This window comes from Condylura cristata, unplaced genomic scaffold (genome assembly GCF_000260355.1).
Source record: "Condylura cristata isolate star-nosed mole 26May11 unplaced genomic scaffold, ConCri1.0 scaffold00012, whole genome shotgun sequence".
NCBI lineage: Eukaryota > Metazoa > Chordata > Mammalia > Eulipotyphla > Talpidae > Condylura > Condylura cristata.
Window position 1 is genome coordinate 11,703,953 of NW_004567113.1, and position 18,409 is coordinate 11,722,361.

Below are 18,409 nucleotides of genomic sequence, written 5' to 3' on the forward strand. Positions count from 1 at the left end.
TGGCAGACCTCTCCTGACCCGCCCGCTGCTCCCCTCAGCAGTGTACTTCGTCAATCTGCCTGTTCTGTTCCCCGCTGTCTCTGGTGAAGCCTCTCACCACCCCTGAGTCTCTGGCCTGTACCCCAGTTCTGTATGCACAAATAAATAAATCTTTAAAAAAAAAAGAACTGAGTTTAAAAATAAATAAATAAAAATAAAATAATCTGTGGTAGGTTGACAGTATATATACCATTTGGAAGTCACTTGATCAGATATTTTGTTATCTTTGGAGATGAGTGAATTCTTGAGTGTTATAGTTTATTTCGCTTCCAATCACCTCTAAGATGAGAGTACTCAGAAAGGAAGTTGGAATGAAATGGGGGAAGAGAAAACAGTAAAGAGATTTGATCCCTTCAGTTGTGGGCCATAAGAAGGGAAAGGTGAATTGGGGTTTGTATCTTTTGGTCTCCATGTTCTCTTGCTGTGTTCTTGCCAAGACTAGAAAGAATTTTCTGTTTCCAAATCTGGATTCTGAGTTATGTTCCTTTCTGAACACTTAATTTCCAAAGCCACTGTCATCACATTGACTCAGTTTACAAACTGCCATGTACCTGTCAATAAAATATGATTAGGCAGCAGGTAAATTTAAAGTCCAGTGCTGCCTGTGTGAGCCCTCCCACCCCCAACGCTATAAATCATCATTGCCTGCTATAGACACTGCTGACATGGTGAGAACAGAGGGTGGATAGTGATTTGGAATGGTGTCCCATTTTGTATTGCAGGAGGTAGATCTTACTAATCCCAAGACATTTAGAAACCTGGCTAAGCCAATGGGAGCACAAACAGATGAACGATTAGCGCAATATAAGAAGCGGTATAAAGATTGGGAAGATCCTAATGGTAAGTAACACTTTTTGTCTTTGAACTGTGTATCTGAGTTTCAGAAGTAAGCCACTGTTTAGGGCACTGGCACCCCATTATTCTTCCCCAAAGTGTTTATATATCTTTACTGCTACTTATGGGGTATATATAAGCATTCCTTCAACAGTTAGTGCATAGAAATCAGAGAGGGCATATCTGCTAGCCATGCTTAGAAGACTTTTTTTTTGCAGGCAGCTATCAGAATACTGGCAGAAAATTATGTTTCTGTAGGACAGAATATTCCCATCCTAATCTGCCTTTATTTCTAGTTGCATTTAGGCTAGAAACTATAATTTATTAACTCTCTTTTCACTTTATTGAGGCACATTTTTGGAATCCCTTTACATTAGAAATAGCAATTGACTACCTTTTAAAACACTGTGTAGTTTACCTAGTATGTATGGTATTTAATATCTAACATATATCCCCTCAAATAGGCAAATATAAACAAAAAAGTCAAAATAGCTACATGGACTGCCCCCCCCACACACTTCCAGAGAGTGTATAGTGAAAATTACATAATACTTACAGATAACAATATAGAATATCATTGCAAAACCAGAATGTAATAGAAAATGACTCAAATCAGTATCCTGCTTTAGTGGAAGATGTCTTGCCATTAAGGGTTATCTATTACAGAAAGTCTCAAAACAGGAATTAGATGTGCTAAGTTTAGGGGGAAGGCACTGAACTATACTTCCTTAGAGAACTGCTAGATACATAAATGGGGGGCAGTATCACTACCCTACAATTTCATGCTGCAGATGCCTGCACTGACTACGTTATTTTCACACTGATCCTTCACCCCAGCATTTTCATAGCTGTGAATTAACAGCGATTTATTTTTATATGTACTCTTGTTTTTAATTATGCTTTAATTTTCTTGAACAGGAGAAACTCCAGCCTACCACTATGGGACCCATTATTCATCAGCGATGATTGTGGCTTCCTACCTAGTAAGGATGGAGCCTTTCACGCAAATATTCTTAAGGCTACAGGTAAAACTCTAGACTGGCATTTTTTCCCATTTTATTTAAGTCTTCTTTCTGTTTAGAATTGTTGCTTTTTAAAAACATGTCATCTTGCCTTATAGAAAGCCTGTGAAGTTGTAGTGACAAAATGAATCAATGAAAGAGAACTAAAGTTGATGAATAAACTAGTGGTGTCCTCTAATCACAGAAGTGTTTTTTTGTTTTGTTTTGTTTTGTTTTTTTAAGCAATTCAGCTTTTTTTTTTTAAAGATTACTTAATTTGCTATTTTTTAAAAAAGATTTATTTATGCACACAGAACTAGGGTACAGGTCAGAGGTGCTGGGGCGGTGAAAGGATTCACCAGAGACAGAGTGGGGAGCAGAACAGGCCAATCGATGAAAGTACACTGCTGAGGGGAGCAGTGTGCAGGCCAGGAGAGGTCTGCCACACCATGTGGGTCACCTCCGGGGCTGGGGATTAAACTCATGCTGAAGTGGCTTCAGTTTCTCAGTGCTGTGTTTTAACCCACTGTGCCACCAGGGAGGGCCCCTAATTTGTTATTTTTTAAATAAGGTTACTTTGTCCACACTCACGTTCATTCACTCAGCAAATATTTCTGATAAGCTGCTGTGTTCAAGACACTGTTTTGAGTGCTTTTGATGACATCAATGAGTAAACAAAAAGTCCTATTTGTTGAGTCTATAAATTTTAATCAAGGGAGATATATATGTATAATAAAAATTGTTGCATGTTTTAGAATGTGACCAAGGGTAGTTGAAGAATTTAGATCTAGAAAGGGGTGTGAGAAACTGAGGGAGGGAATCACAGGTTTTTGTCAAAGATTTTTAAGTTATTTATGCATAGAAGAACTAGAGTGTAGGCGAGAGGTGAGGAAGTAAGCCGATTCATCAGAGAGATTGGGAGGCAAAACAGGCAAATTTACTGAAATGCACTGCTGAGGGGAACAGTAGGTGAGGAGAGGTCTGCTGAGCCATCTATGTGTTAGCTCCCTGGCTGGGGATTGAACTTAGGCTGTAGTGGTGATAGTGCTGAGACCCAATTCCTTGGTGATAGTGCTGAGACTTAACTTCTAGGCCGCAAAAGGCCGCAGTTGTAATGAGTGGTCAGAATATATTTCCTTGAACAAAACTGGAGGAGATCAGGGAGTTACTTAAGCAAATATTGGAAAAAGTGTGTTCCAAACAGGGAACAGCCTGAGCAAGGGCCTTAAGGCAGCATGTACCTGAGATATCTGAGGAACAGCAAGGAGTCCATTGTGTCCAGAGCAGAATAAGTACAAGGATAAATCATAGAGGATAGAAAATAACCAGGGCCAAATTGAAGTAGGCCCTGGTGTCCTTTATATGGACTTTTGAATTTTCCCTTGGTATAATGCTGTGTTCACTTAAAACACAGTGCAGGGCTTGGTTGAGAAAGAGATGGGCATATATGTGAGGTTCTTTAGGCCTCACAAGAAATCCTTTTCTATGTGAATTGATTTGATCAATCCAAAATATTTGATCACCTTCTTATCCAACAAGTGCTGTCTCTGGTATGAGAACTTACCATGTTTCTATTTTTCAGTGACTTTTATCATGTTTCTATTTTTCAGTGACTTTTTGGATTTCAGTTTGATCACAAAGCACTTTGAGTACCCATGAAAAAAATACCCCAAAGCTATATTTTTATTTTGTGTATTTGTCACAGGATTTTGAGAAATGAAATGCGATCAAACATAGTTACTTGGGGTTTTCAAGCCCTTGTGCTGGACAGAAGCTATGAGATGGGAAAGGTTCTCTAAAAGACAGGTGCCTTGTTCTGCCCACAGGGAGGCCACTTCGACCTGGCTGACCGGATGTTTCACAGTGTGCGTGAGGCCTGGTATTCTGCATCAAAGCACAACATGGCGGATGTAAAAGAACTTATCCCAGAATTTTTTTACTTACCAGAATTCCTGTTCAATTCCAACAACTTTGATCTAGGTATGTAGAGTTATCAGACAGGAAAAGACCAATAAAAATAAATAACCATTTATGAACTATTATATTGTTTTTTTAAAAAAGTAACTTTTCTACAGTACTCACTAATAAGAAAAGGTTTTCTCGTAGCTTTAACTAATGTTGTTCACTGTAATTGGGTGTATGGTTTTATATATAATATGAAAAATAACTCAGTGCCCCAAAATAGTTGTTTCAAACCAAAAATAAAAATTGACAGACTACATCTACATAGCATTTGAATGAAGATAGAGATGGAAGTGAAAATTTGGGAATATTTACAGTTGAAACTGACTAATCACTAAGAATCATCCACATTTTTCATGTGTTATTTTAATCTTATGTATTGCCTAGGACATTTTCAGCTTCTGTGCTAATAAGTTTTAAAATTTCAGAGAATGTTTGAAGATTTCAGATTAACTTCACATATGTGTTTGGGTCTTTTATTGTGTTTGGGTACGATTTTTTGGAACAGAACCAAGTGAACACTTACAAAAAGGAGAAAAATGTCATCAGTGTTCTATTTTACCAATAATTACAGGAAATTGGACTTTGGCTGCAACATCTTAGCAAAAAGCTTGCTAATCTGTATTTCTGAGAATATTAAAGAAATTAATTAAAATTCTGTTGTTTCTACTTTAGGCTATTCCAGCCAGATACTGTTCTTTTTTCACACCTGTATTTTATAACAGTTTAACATATGAATCACTACTGTGCTAACTCAAGACAGAAAAATCAAAGAAATAGATCAATTTGAGTAGCTTTTCTATATAGAAATTTTTAAATTAATTTTATCTGTTATTCATCAACAGTTTTAACCTTATGAGTGTATATAGCTCCAAGTGCAATGGGAAATATATTAAGATTCTCTCAGTAGCTTCAGAAAAAGTCCTGAAATTATCTCATTACCTGTGATTGGAACTGAAGCTCATCACTATGAGCTAAAGATGCCAAGTTCTATGACGTAGAGCTGGAGGAACTAATGGCTCCTCAGAAAAATTGAACAGATGGTGAACAGGGAAAAGCAGCAAATGTGCATACAGCATTTGAGTATGGATGAGTCTCTTGGCTTACTCTGTTTCCTGGGGATGGCACTTCAAAGAGACAAATGTGGAGAAGGATGAACAGGATAGTTACCCCAATCTGCCAGAAACACTGGATCAGTCATAACAATCCATGCTGCAAAGCTGTTGTAGCCAAACTAATTATCAGCCCAATTATATGATCCACTTTTAAATAAACAGGTAAAATAGAGGATTCCCATATTCTAGTCATGCTCGCCTTCACAAGAAATATCCTTCCCTTCTTAAAACCTCACTATATAAAACCACTATTTTTCAAAGAGGAGCTAAATCCATAACTCTTAAAAGAAAACAGAGTTACCGCTTCATAATCTTGTATGTGGCAATGAATTCTTAGATATCAAAAGCCCAAGCAACAGCACAAAAGATGGACTTGATCAGAATGTAAAGCTTCTGCATCCAAGGGCATTATGAAGAAAATATAAAGAATGCAGGAAGTATTTGCAAGTGATACAGCTCATTGGGACTTAATAGCTAGAATATAAAGAACTCTTACAATTTAGCTACAAGAAACAAACAACCCCGTTCAAAAATCAGCCAAGGACTTGAATAGACATTTCAGTGAAGAAGAGATACAGATGGTCAACAGGCACATGAAAAGATGCTTAACATCATTAGACACTGAGAAAATGCAAGTCAGATCCTCAGTGGAGTGCCCCTTTAGATCAACTAGGATGGCTATAATGGGGGAACAAACCCAACACAAGTACAAAATGCCAAGAGCTAGTGAGGATCTAGAGAAAATAGAATCATTGTATATTGCCAGTGGGAATGTGATGGCTCAACCGCTATGGGAAGCAGTTTGGTAGTTATTCAGGAGTTAAACATAGAATTGCCCTGTGTCCTAGTCATTCCTTTGCAGGTTGAACTAAGAACAGACTTAAACAAGTATTTGTATATATGTTCATGGCAGTATTATTCCCAGTAGCCAAATGATAGAAACAACCCACATGTCTTTCAGTGTGATGAACAAATTCTGAAGTCGTACCATAGTAGAATACTTTTCAGCCACAAAAGAAGCGTGAATTATCGATAAATGCTACAACATGGATGAATGTGGACAACATTATACTAAGTGAAAGAAGCCTTAGTCTCAAAAGTATATTACATTCTATTTTCGGTATATTGTATCATCCAATATACGTAAATCCAGATTGACAAATGTCACTACCAGGGTGAATGGAAATAACAATATAATGCGTACAGGGTTTCTTTTGGGGGTGTGGGGGGGAGCTTTTAAAAATATTGTAGAAATAGATAGAAGTGGTGAATCCATAACATTGTAAATGTACTAAATGCCATTGAATTGTTCACTGTAATATGGTAAATTTTATGTTGCATAAATTTCATTGCAAAAGAAAAGAAAACAAGTCCAACCATTGACTGTCCCTACCCAGACAGTACCTGATATAACAAAAGGAGCACTTAGGTTGGACTCTGGGCTGAGTAATATTCACCTGCTTGTCCTTTACCTCAGGTATAATAATAGAGTAGAACTATAGAGCTGTCGAATTAGGTCAAGAATTTTCTGTGCACATTGTTCCTCTAAATGACATTGTATATTTACAGATAGAATTAATAAAATTATATCACAAAAATATTGTTGGATTATGAGCAAAACTTTGAAAAGTAGACTGCACCTCAAGCAGTAAGCTGGGGATAATTGTTTTTTGTTATAAAAGATTAGGCCAGAGGACATTTTAAGAGAATGGGGTAAGGTTGTTAAAGGGGAAAGAGGGAATTGTAATAGCTTAATTGGCTTTTATCCCCTTAAGTCAGGTGGTAATTTGTCCACTGAAGTCAAGAAATTCCTTTAAACATAAACTAATGGTTGTTTCTCTCACATAGTATCACATTGCAAATAAGTCATCAGATAACAGTAAAAACAACATTATTTCTAAGGGAACTATTTTTTTTAAACATGCTGATTTTTTTTTTTTAAGATTTATTTATTTGTGCATACAGAACTGGGGTACAGGCCAGAGGCTCAGGGGCAGTGAGAGGCTTCACCAGAGACAGAGCAGGGAACAGAACAGGCAGATCGAGGAAGCACACTGCTGAGGGAAGCAGCGGGCGGGTCAGGAGAGGTCTGCCACACCATGTGATCACCTCCGGGGCAGGTAGGAATTGAACTCATGCGGAAGAGGCTTTAGATTCTCAGTGCTGTGCTTTAACCCACTGCGCCACCAGAGAGGGCCCTAAGGGAACTATTTTTATTGGGCCTCTTAGAACTTTGTATTCTAAAATTTGAACTTCTCTATGAAAATTTCTAATACAGCTGTTTATCTGATAACTGCTACTAAGCTAGTGAATTGACATTGTTATCTGATCAACTGCTGTTAGGCTAGTGAATCGACATTATTTTTTAGATACTTTTTTTTACAATGATAATTTTGTACTTTGGAAAATTCTGTAAGCTATAAGCTAAAGTTCATTTTTACATTATTTCAAAAATAATAAAAGAAGAAAAAGAACCTGTTTCTATATGCCAATTCCAATTAATGTGTTTTGTACTGGACAGGTTTCATAGCAAATAGCGCCTTTTAGTGTTTTAGGTTTGTCTGCTATGACTTCAAACAACAGTGTCAGTGGCAAAAATACTACTTAGAATAAGTGATCACAATTTGATACTTTGATTTCTCCTTGGTGTCCCATAGTTTTTCAAAAAATTATTTTCTGTTAAATGATATAATAATGGCAAAATGTTACAGGGTTAAATGTTTTCTTTTTAGATGAAAATCTTTATAACAAAATACAGATCAGCTTACACACTCTCTCAAGAATTTAAGAATCAGAATTACGAGAAACCACTGTTTCAAAAATCTCTAGGATACCATTGCACTTCATTTCTTCTTAAGTCAAAAGTATTCAAACTGAAAAAGAATGTTAGATAGCCTTTCGATAACCTTCATGAGATGGCAGAAACTTGTCAAAACATTAACACGGGAAATTCAGTACTTGTCAACTGTTGATGATTCACTAAGTTTTAAGAATTCTGGAAAAGCCAAAAGAAAAGATTTTAGAGAAAATGTTAATGGTCTTCCAATCAAACACCCCTAAGAGGACTAAAGTTGAGAAGGTTTTCCCAACCTCACGGTAGCAGCCACGCAAAATGCTTCTTTGGAAGGAGTCCTGTGGTGATGAACCCTCGAGAAGCCAGTGCCTCTGAGGTGTCTCTGTGGGAAAATACATTCTAACTTTCTGTAACTTAGCATTTCCTGAAATCTCTCTGGGGAAGTACTCTTAAGAAACTTATAGGAGAGGTGCCAGATTAGGTGATCTCTGAGGATGATTTCTGGTGATAAAATGTCAAAGTTCTGGTAATGAATCTAACCCATTATTTCTTTGTCCTTTAATATATAGTTCCTGTTTATCCCATTCTTTCATTTTCTTTTTAAAATATCCAACTGCACAGGCTGTAAGCAAAATGGCACCAAGCTTGGAGATGTTATCCTTCCACCTTGGGCAAAAGGGGACCCACGAGAATTCATCAGAGTCCACCGTGAGGTAATGGAAGTACATTTGCAATTGAAGTTGGATTTTATGTGATGATTGACTTTAATACAAAGGGCGGACCTTGTGTACTATGTCCCTGATTTAAGCTACTAATATTGTTTTTTATGATTTTTCAGTTATTCTAGTTCCTATTGACTACCGGCCAATTGTTTTATTTTGTGAAAAGGTAATAAATGTCAGCCCATGACTGAATCTATGTTTTGAAATTATAGGCTTTGGAGTGTGACTATGTGAGTGCCCATCTGCATGAGTGGATCGACTTAATCTTTGGCTACAAACAGCAAGGCCCTGCTGCAGTAGAGGCTGTAAATGTCTTCCATCATCTTTTTTATGAGGGTCAAGTGGATATCTACAATATAAATGACCCATTGAAGGAGACAGCGACCATCGGTTTCATTAACAACTTCGGTCAGATCCCTAAACAGGTATGGATGTTCTTATTATTTATGGCTGTTTTACTTTCTAGGCTCAATAATATTTTTATAGATAGTAGATGGCCACATGTAATTAATTAAGTGTAACTTTTAATAAAAAAAAACATAAATATCTGCCATTAGTGTCAGTGCATTCCTAGATTATTACTTTATATCCACTTTTGTATCATTCAGATAATAGAAATGTTGGTTTTCAAGGACACCTTCCCCTCAAAGGTACAAGGAATGCTCTCTGCTTCCTGCCTTGTACCTGCAAGAGGATGGAGGGATCACTGTCAGAGAGGCAGGCTTGGGCCTTCGGACCTTCCCACATTTAGAGTTGAACCAGCAGGTTAATAAATGTGGTTATATCACTCTAACTATAGTCTCTATTTCTCTCTCTTTCTCTCTCTCTCTTACACACACACACACACACATACACACACACACACACACACACACACTGTGAGAGCTAATTAGGAGCAGCTCAACTAGGAAGTACTGGTAGCTCAGGAACAGATCCTGGCGGCTTGCTGTAGATTATTGTAGGGGGGCTACATGCTGTGGTTTAGGAGTTTGTACCCACTGCTGTAGCTGCCATTGAACTTAGTCTCTCAGCTCTCACGTGCCGTACACCTCTCACCCACAGTTATGGCCAAACCTCTGTTAGAAGACATTATGCTTTCTCTCACTCCATCGTCCAGGGCCAGACAGGAGGGTAGATCACAGGAGTAACTGAAGCAATGTGGAGAAACAACTTTATTTATAAGGCTGATCAGACTATCCACCTGTGACAGGTACCCTGGGTGCTGCACTTCAGCCTGTAGGCCTGTCTTACTGCTTCAGATTTCTTTCCTGGATCCTTTTTTTCTTTTTTTGTAAGTTAACCAATTTTGTGTTGTCCGAGATTAACAATCAACTGTTGAGAACATGAAAACAATGGCAGGTCTGTGTACATGAAAGGGCCGTGATTGACAGCAGAACAGCCTGTAACTGCCCTGCGCTCCATTCCCTCAAGGAAATAACCATGTTTGCTTTGCTTTTTTGTTTTTTAAGATTTATTTATTTATGCATACTGAACCGAGGTACAGGCCAGAGTTGCAGGGTCAGTGAGAAGATGCATCAGAGACAGTGTGAGGAGCAGAACAGATATATCCATGAAGTACACTGCTGAGAGGAGCAATGGGCGAGACAGGAGAGGTCTGCTGCGCCCTATGGGTCACTTCTGGAGCCAGCGGTCAAGCTTGTGCTGAAGCAGCTGAGGCTAGCTTCATAGTGCTGAGCTTTAATCTGTTGCGCCCCAGGGAGGCCCCTGCTTTGCTTTTGAGGCATGTTGCTTTTTGATTGATAATGCTCACTGTGGATGAGGTTCCTACTAGTATTTTCTCCTCCCTTTTACAGTCCAGAGAGGGATCTTCTGTAGAGAATCTTTATTAAGCCTTTCACTTTTTTCTGAGGATACAAATACAGGCATCATGTTTCCTGTCCTCTGAAAAGCAGACATTCTGAAGAGAAACATCAAGATAAATAAACTGTTGCAGAATATTTTTTTTCCACTTTTAAGTAAGAGGCAAATTAGACATCCAGGTGTCTAATGACGAATCCGTCCGGTATTACCACCCGGAAAAGAGTACCTTTCACCACAGTTTTTGTCATTGTATCCACCACTGTTCTGGTACGCAGGGCTGTCATCCTTAACTTCTCACATGAAAACTTCTGAACATTTATTCATACACATGCTTTATAACATAGGAGAATCTTCATACAACTTCAGGGTCTTGAATCATTTATACACCCCCTAAGTGTAAATAGAAAGAACCTATTTAAGGGCTTCGGAACCTAAAATGTATATCTTCCTTGATGCAAGACTTTTTGTTTTGTTTTCCCTTCTGAGAAATCCAGAATGTCAAAATTTGGTGTAATAGTGTTGTGGTCACCTTAATTGCATTTCATCTAAGGTTTTCTAAATCTGTTATTCAGATACTAGCTTTCCAACAGAAATGATGCTTTTGAAGGTCTGCAATATTTGGCAAATCATCTTAAGTAATCCTATAGAAATACTGAACAGAAATATCAAAGATTTTATTTTCTCTTTTTCCTCTATAACATCACAAAGTAAAAAGAAGGTATTTATTACTGACACAGCAAACTAGTAGTATCTGCACCAAAATGATACTGATAAATCACATAGGGAAAGCCCTCAGTGGCACAGAACTGTACCAAACTATGAATAATTGGTTAGGTTATAAACATTGGAAAATAAATTAGTCTGCTGTTGTTTGAGTAGATTAACTTAATTTTGAAGCGGTACCTGGAATTTAGTGAAAGTTACAGTGTGGTTGTGAGCTAAGCTTTATTCTCAGCTTTGTCCCTGTCTATTAGGATGTGAGATCTGTGGCAGCATCCTGAGTCTCTTTGAATTAACTTACTCAAATGGCCTAGTATAATATCTGATGGCTGTTATGACGCATCAGTGAGATAAGAAAATAAAGCTTTGCACATAGAAGGACTTAATAAACAACTTTCATTATAAAATTTGTCATCTCCTCTCCTGACAGTTATTTAAAAAGCCTCATCCACCAAAACGAGTGAGAAGTCGACTCAATGGAGACAATTTGGGAATCTCTGTCCCACCAGGATCTACAAGTGACAAGATCTTTTTCCATCATCTGGACAATTTGAGGCCTTCTCTGACTCCTGTGAAAGGTAACAGGATGGGTTAATCTAGTTCAGCAGAACTTTCCCTTTAATTTGCTGTTCAACAATGGTGTATTTTGTAGATAATGTACTTTTTGTGATAAATCACCAATAATAGATTTTCTGTTTTCTTTCTCTTTGGCCTGTTGGATTTTGCATTTGAAAGAATCAAACTGGTTTCTACCCCATGCTAAGCAGTAAAATATCAAAAAATTTGTAGCTCTAAAATATCAAAATGTTGGCCCTTAACTTTATATTACATGTGTAGAAAAACCTCTGTCTCCATTTGTACATATTCTGCCAAAATTGAAATAGCCATAAGAAAATTGCATTTTTAATCTGCCAGTTAAAAAATGCATCTTTTATGTGATGTTATTGTAAGTTGTTTAAAAGCTGTGGTCGGGTAGACATTTTTCCCTATAGAATGAAAAAACATTTTGGAAAGTTTAACTTGGTCACATAAATCCCAAAATCAGAGCATCAAATTCTGTTCATTGGACTGGCCACCACCAGCTCTGGGCCATTTTGCTCTTGCTCAGACTCTGTCCTGGCGGCTTGGTCTCTGTCCAGTGACAGTTGTGAGCACTGGCCCAGAGTTTTGGCACCGAGCAGGGAGCTTGTGCCTTGGAGAGTATGCTGGCTTCCTTCAGGATGTCAAGGGCTGGTTATGACTCAGGAGGTGCTGGAGGTCTTGCTTTGATGAAGGACTGTGGGTGGCATTCTCAGGAGCATCCAGATCTGGACTCTGAGGGCCCAGGGATCATGGAGGTATACCTGGTTACTAGGAACCAAGCTCAAGTGTCCAGGCACAGGAGGCTGGAGGGAAGCCCCACAGAGCACAGGTCAGGGCCATGTCCACCCAGCAGGCCTTATGGTTGATGCAGAAGACACACTCTACCCCTGAAGTCATTTTGTCTTAATGCAACTGATAGAGTGCTTGATTTGTATAAACACTTGAAATTACTTTATTGTCCCCATCCCTTTCCCTGTCTCTGTTCTAACGTGTTGATTTGTTTTTTATAGAACTCAAAGAACCTGTGGGACAAATAGTGTGTACAGATAAAGGGATTCTTGCAGTGGAACAGAATAAGGTTCTGATCCCTCCATCATGGAACAAAACTTTTGCATGGGGCTATGCAGACCTCAGCTGCAGATTGGGGACCTATGAGTCAGACAAGGTATGAATTGTTTCTTGCTCACTATTTAATTTTTGTCTTTTATGCTTGAATTCCACCTTAATGGGCTAGGAGAATTTTTGTATTTTATGCTTGAATTCCACCTTAATGGGCTAAGAGAAACCAGGCCAGGTACTTGCCAGTTGTTCCTCCAGAGCCCAGAGGAAGGGAGCTCTTCATGGTATAAGATCAGGGTAAAGAAGCTATTGGGCAAGTTCTGTTTCCTGAAGAACAAGTCTCTTTCGAGACTTGAACTAGGGCTTAACACTTCTCTCCCATTTAGAGAATTGTTCCAAGAGATCCTGGCCAACAAGGCACTGAACATTTTTGCCAGCTAGAAGCACCATCTAGTGATTAGTCACCATCTGGTCCACCTACATTTCAGCACTCTAAAATGGCAGGCAAAAGTCCTGTCACCTCTGCCCCCCCACAGAGCGGCTACTGTTTGAAGATCAGCAGCCTTGGAAGAGGCGGTGGGTGGTGATTCTTTAGTGCCCTGTGCTTGCTCTCTGAAAGTTCCCCTGAGTGCGCAAGGGAGGTTGCTTGCACAATTCATATGTCTCTCTGGAACACAATTCCATCTGGAGGATTTTCTCTGAACAGCAACGCCACCAGGCTGCTCTTTATATTCTCGATCACTCCAATCTGCTTTTGCTAGATTATCACACATATCTATAGCAGCTGTCCAAGCATCATTTTCCTAGACTGAAAGTCTTGGAGTAGTCCTCTGTGTTGTGGTGTTTAGCAGCAGCTACACTATGAAGTTTTAGTGAGTAGTTGAGAATTGCACTTCCGTGGAAATGCTACCAAATGAAAACCAGCCCAGAGTGTACACAGATCTTTGCCTGTGAGGACCCTGCAGACGGTCACTTGGTGTTTCCATTGTGTTGGGAAGTCTATTTGATGACACAGTGACTCAGCATCCATTGTCTTCTACAGGCAGTGACTGTTTATGAGTGCTTGTCTGAGTGGGGCCAGATTCTCTGTGCTATCTGCCCCAACCCGAAGCTGGTCATCACAGGCGGCACCAGCACCGTTGTGTGTGTGTGGGAGATGGGCACCTCGAAGGAGAAGGCCAAGACCCTCACGCTCAAACAGGTAACCAAACATGTTGACGGTGAGAAGAGAGACTTGTATTCCAGCTCATGCTATTCTTTGGAGAATATTTTAGAGGCTTCCTTAAGTCCCAGGTGCTTCAGACATAATGAACACAACCAAAAATACATGTTCTTTTGTTAGAAATAGGACTACCAAAAATGGTAGTCAAATCAGAAAATGCTATTTCAAAAAATGAATTTCCCCTCTGGATGTCTTTGCTTCAGTTGGACCACTAAATCTTTTTGTTTTGCTCTTTCCTCTTTCATCATGTCCTCACCATGACAGTCTCACAAATGTACTCACTGGAGCCAGTGATGATTTTTGTTAACATGCATTTTTGATCATTTGCTACATACTTGAATGTTATAATTTTTTTTTCTGGGTTCTGTGTTTGCTCCATTCGTCTGCTTATCATGTCTTTTGCCAGTATCACACTGTCTTTTATATATATATGTATGTATGTATGTATATATATATAATATGTATATAATATATATGTATATATATGTTTTTGTGTTTTTTTTTTTACATCATCTTCCTTTTTGTACAATGATTATTTTCTCCTCTCAGGTGTATCCCCTATGAAATTCCCACTACCAAGTCACCCATGCACCCGTCACCATAGTCCCTTGTGCTGTTCCCTCCCCTGTTTTGATCCCTCTCCCCCTCCTCTGTAGGATGTCTCTGATCTATAGCTGCTTTTTAATTTTGTTTTTTTATTAGATATTTTTTCCTGATCCCTTATTTGGTTCCCCTACATTCCTCCTATAAGTGTAATCATCCAATATTTTTCTATTTCTTTCTGGCTTATTTCACGGAGCATAATCCATGTTGCTACAAATGGCATGAGTGTATCTATCTGTTATAAACTTTATTTAAAGCAAGAACCCTTTATAAGTAAACCACCGTCTTTTAATATTAGATATTTTTTTGATGGAGTTTATCTCTCTTTTATTGAACATATCTTTTTGGTCAGGGTGTTGTGCAGGGTGTTTAGAAAATGTAAAACTCCAATCCTTGCTGTTCTACAAGTTAGTAATACCAGAAATGCCACAGTTTAGGTTGAGACTCATGTCCAGTCATACTTAGTGGTGAAACCTGAATGTAAATTCAGTCCCTTGTCATTCTAAAGCTGTTTAAAAACTGAAGTTAAGACAACACTGATGTCTTCAAATGATCTGCAGAAAGCTCAGACCCTTTCTACTCATAAGAACAGTCACCCATATGGTTCCAAAGGAAACTAGATAGGGTAGATACATTCTACATGAGCAGATACAAGGTGGACAGATTAGTTTGCAGATTCAGACTCTTGCCTGTACTGTTTTCCAGGTACCAGTCAGGTTTTGAAGCTATTGTGCCAATGACTTTTAGTCAAAAGTATTTCTTACTTTTTTAGCCTTCTGGGATGTGCTAATAAGCCAATAATAAATGTTTGTTTGGCCAAAATTTTAAATCAACTTGTTATCTAAATGCTAAGTGCTTTAGAAGCCCTAACAGAAATCTGAATCTTTTTCTTTACAAACACTGATTTTTCTCACATTGTCTGTTTTCCTGGTTCCTGTTGCTCTTCATATTCCAGCAAAGAGAAAAGTTTCTCTCAGGCACAGGAGATGTCCAGATGTCTGCAGTTCAGTAACTGGAGCTTAGCAGACACACTGGGACCACAGTGCCCCTTTATCATTCTAGAACCATCTACCACAACCCTGTAGCTCCCATAGGTGTACCTTTCCTAAAACTCAATCCAATTGTAATTCCTTAGAATGGACTTAACAGGAGTTGATGGCCTCATAGGGTAAATAGATTCAGACTTTAGATTCAGTACTTTGCGGGCCATCATTGACACATGTCGACACAGAAAATGGAAGGGGAAAACGTATTGTGTTGCACTGTAGATGCCACTCTCACTGCTTCTAAGTTACTGATCCAAGTCCAGGACGCACCAATGTAATGTTGGCAGCTAGAACTGCCAGAATCCTCCAGAATTCTCCCCTTCCCTTCCTTTAGTGGAATGAGATCAGGAGAGAGTGAGGACTTCTCAGACACACTGTTCAAGGCACTTCCAGTCCACCGACCTGTCATTTGCTAGAATCCCTTAAAGTGCACTGCACTGCAACCAACTGGTTTTTCTCTTTGTAGGCCCTACTTGGCCACACGGATACAGTCACCTGTGCAACGGCCTCATTAGCCTATCACATCATCGTAAGCGGGTCCCGTGACCGGACCTGCATCATCTGGGATCTGAACAAGCTGTCATTCCTAACCCAGCTCCGAGGTCATCGCGCTCCTGTTTCTGCTCTTTGTATCAATGAATTAACGGTAAGTGGCCAACTGCCCACTTGGCTTATGTTTTGGAATGTAAGTGGCTCTGGCCAGTGTCAATACATCCTGAATTCATTGACACTCACTTTATTGAAACCATTATGTTTTCCTTCATTTTTTTTTTTTTTTGCAAAAGCAAACAGGTATTAATGTTTGTAACCCAAAGAACAGTTGTTTTCATTTTTGTTTTTGTTTTAAATCCACTCATACTGCAGACTTTAAACAAGCAGGTTTAAATGATTTTTCATTGTTGCCTGTACTTTACAGAACAGATTTCATTCAAAACATAAGTAAGTTCTTTTTTTAAAGATGAGCAGTTTGTAGATTTTTATTTCCCTGTTTTTATTGTGGTGAAGCACACATAACAAAATTCACCATGTCATCTACTTCTGAGTGCTCAATGGCCCTAGTACGCCCACATTGTGCAACCCACAGCCTTTCTGGAAGCCAGCTTGATAATAGTGAAGAGCAGCCAGAGCTGGGAGTGAATGGGGAGCCAGTGTATCAGCCAGTAAATAATAATTTGCTTCTGGCAACCACCCTTCCACTTTCCACTTTTTTTATAGTATTACCATTGGTTTGCATTAGTATTTTGGAAGTATTTCTAAAGAATATTAAAACAGTACTGAAATTATTATGAAATACTTTCAAATTATTTATTATGGAAAAGGAGACTAGTAATATTTGCATACCCAAATGAGAAAAATTGATACAGAATTTTTTCTTAGAACATCTCAGAGTTATCAAAGGATATTATGCTTCTCAAAAATAAATATTTTACATAGAAGTAAAATGAGCCAGAATAAAATAAATGCACAGACCTAGGAGTCCCTCATCCAGACGAAGCCCACCAGAGATGGAAGTGATAATCCTGACTGGGATGCTTGGTGAGCAGGGAAAAGCAAAGGGCAGGTTTATATAGACTATGGCCTCTGTGTCCAAGAAAAAGTCACTGCCTACATATGTGGGTGATGCCCCCCTGCAAATCAACCCGACTTGCCCCCTCCCAGAAGCCTCATCACTCCTTAGAGATACAGAACCCGTTCTTACCAGGTTTTATCCTGCATGTGTCTTCTAGCTTTTCTTCTGAGAGATGTTACATCCATCTTTAATTTCTACCAAAAGATAGAAATTATATACATACAAAAGATGTATTATGTACTGAAAGAGAATGAGAAAAAAGCAAAATTTGCTCCTGTCAGTGAGTTACAGCCTGCCCGATAGTAAGAGCAGCCAGAGTTGGGAGTGAGTGAGGAGCAAGTGGGTTTAAAAGTCAAACGGGTTATTTGACATTTTTTAAAGGTTTAAGATGCTTTTAGAATAGACCTTGGATTGGTCCCACAAATGATGGTAGCTAAGTGTTTTACACAATATTAATGCCACAGAACATTCCAACCCAGTGTTGCTGCCCTGCATCAAATCAATCAAATGCTGGATTCCACTGTTGCCAGCACTGTGTTTGGGGCTTGTTGTTAACTTGCCTCCTGAGAGTTTTATTGATAGTCAGTGGCTATTCAAGCCAGTATGCATCCACTGGATTGCTGTAGTTGCTTCAAACACTACGGAAGTGTTTACTTTTCCCCTTTTAAGATGCTTTTGTAATTTCTAAATGACTCATGAAAAAGCTTTCTATTTTTGTTATATTGCTGTGGCCAATATCAAGTCTACTTCAGTGTACAATTTGAACTGTAGTTACCTTGTTGCTGCCCTTTTATTCTTCTTACTGTTCTGCCCTCAAAACCACAGATTTGGCTGTAATATACTCTTCTGGAGGTACCTGGAGTAATTGGAGAGAACAGCTGTCTCTGCTCTCTTAGAGACTGAGGCCACTGATCAAAGCACGAATGCTGATGCTCATTGTCAGAGGTGGTAGACACAGCAGTGTTCTGTGAGGTGTTCTTTTTGCTTGAGTTTTGATCTGATTCATATCCTGGTAGAAGAGCCAAGGAAGGAGAGGAGAGAGAGCAGTAGCATGACTAGGACAGAGATTGGCCTCGAAAAGCCCAGCTCTCCTCATCCTGCCTTCCCTGCCTGCAAACTGCTGTCCTTCATGGGTGCTGCTGTGCAGCTTCTGCTTTCCATCTGCTTTTGTGGGCCACCTTCCCAGTTCCTCAAAATCCTGCGTGCCTGCTGGCTGTACTGAAATTCACCATTTTATCACTAAAGTCATCTAGTATCATGACCATCATCTGTCTTAGCGATGAGGGGCAGTTTGGTTAGGTTAGAAAAAAACTAGGTTC

General features: G+C 39.0%; 1 protein-coding gene across 1 annotated transcript in view; it reads left to right on the forward strand.

Moving 5' to 3' along the window:
* WDFY3 (WD repeat and FYVE domain containing 3) overlaps positions 1–18,409 on the forward strand; it is a 173,107-nt gene that overhangs the window by 140,918 nt on the left and 13,780 nt on the right. The window contains exons 51-59 of the mRNA XM_004681148.2: positions 762–879; positions 1,792–1,898; positions 3,701–3,854; positions 8,367–8,458; positions 8,680–8,892; positions 11,439–11,586; positions 12,601–12,755; positions 13,692–13,850; positions 15,987–16,166. Coding sequence (XP_004681205.1) covers positions 762–879; positions 1,792–1,898; positions 3,701–3,854; positions 8,367–8,458; positions 8,680–8,892; positions 11,439–11,586; positions 12,601–12,755; positions 13,692–13,850; positions 15,987–16,166 — 1,326 coding nt within the window. The remainder of the gene's footprint in view (positions 1–761; positions 880–1,791; positions 1,899–3,700; positions 3,855–8,366; positions 8,459–8,679; positions 8,893–11,438; positions 11,587–12,600; positions 12,756–13,691; positions 13,851–15,986; positions 16,167–18,409) is intronic.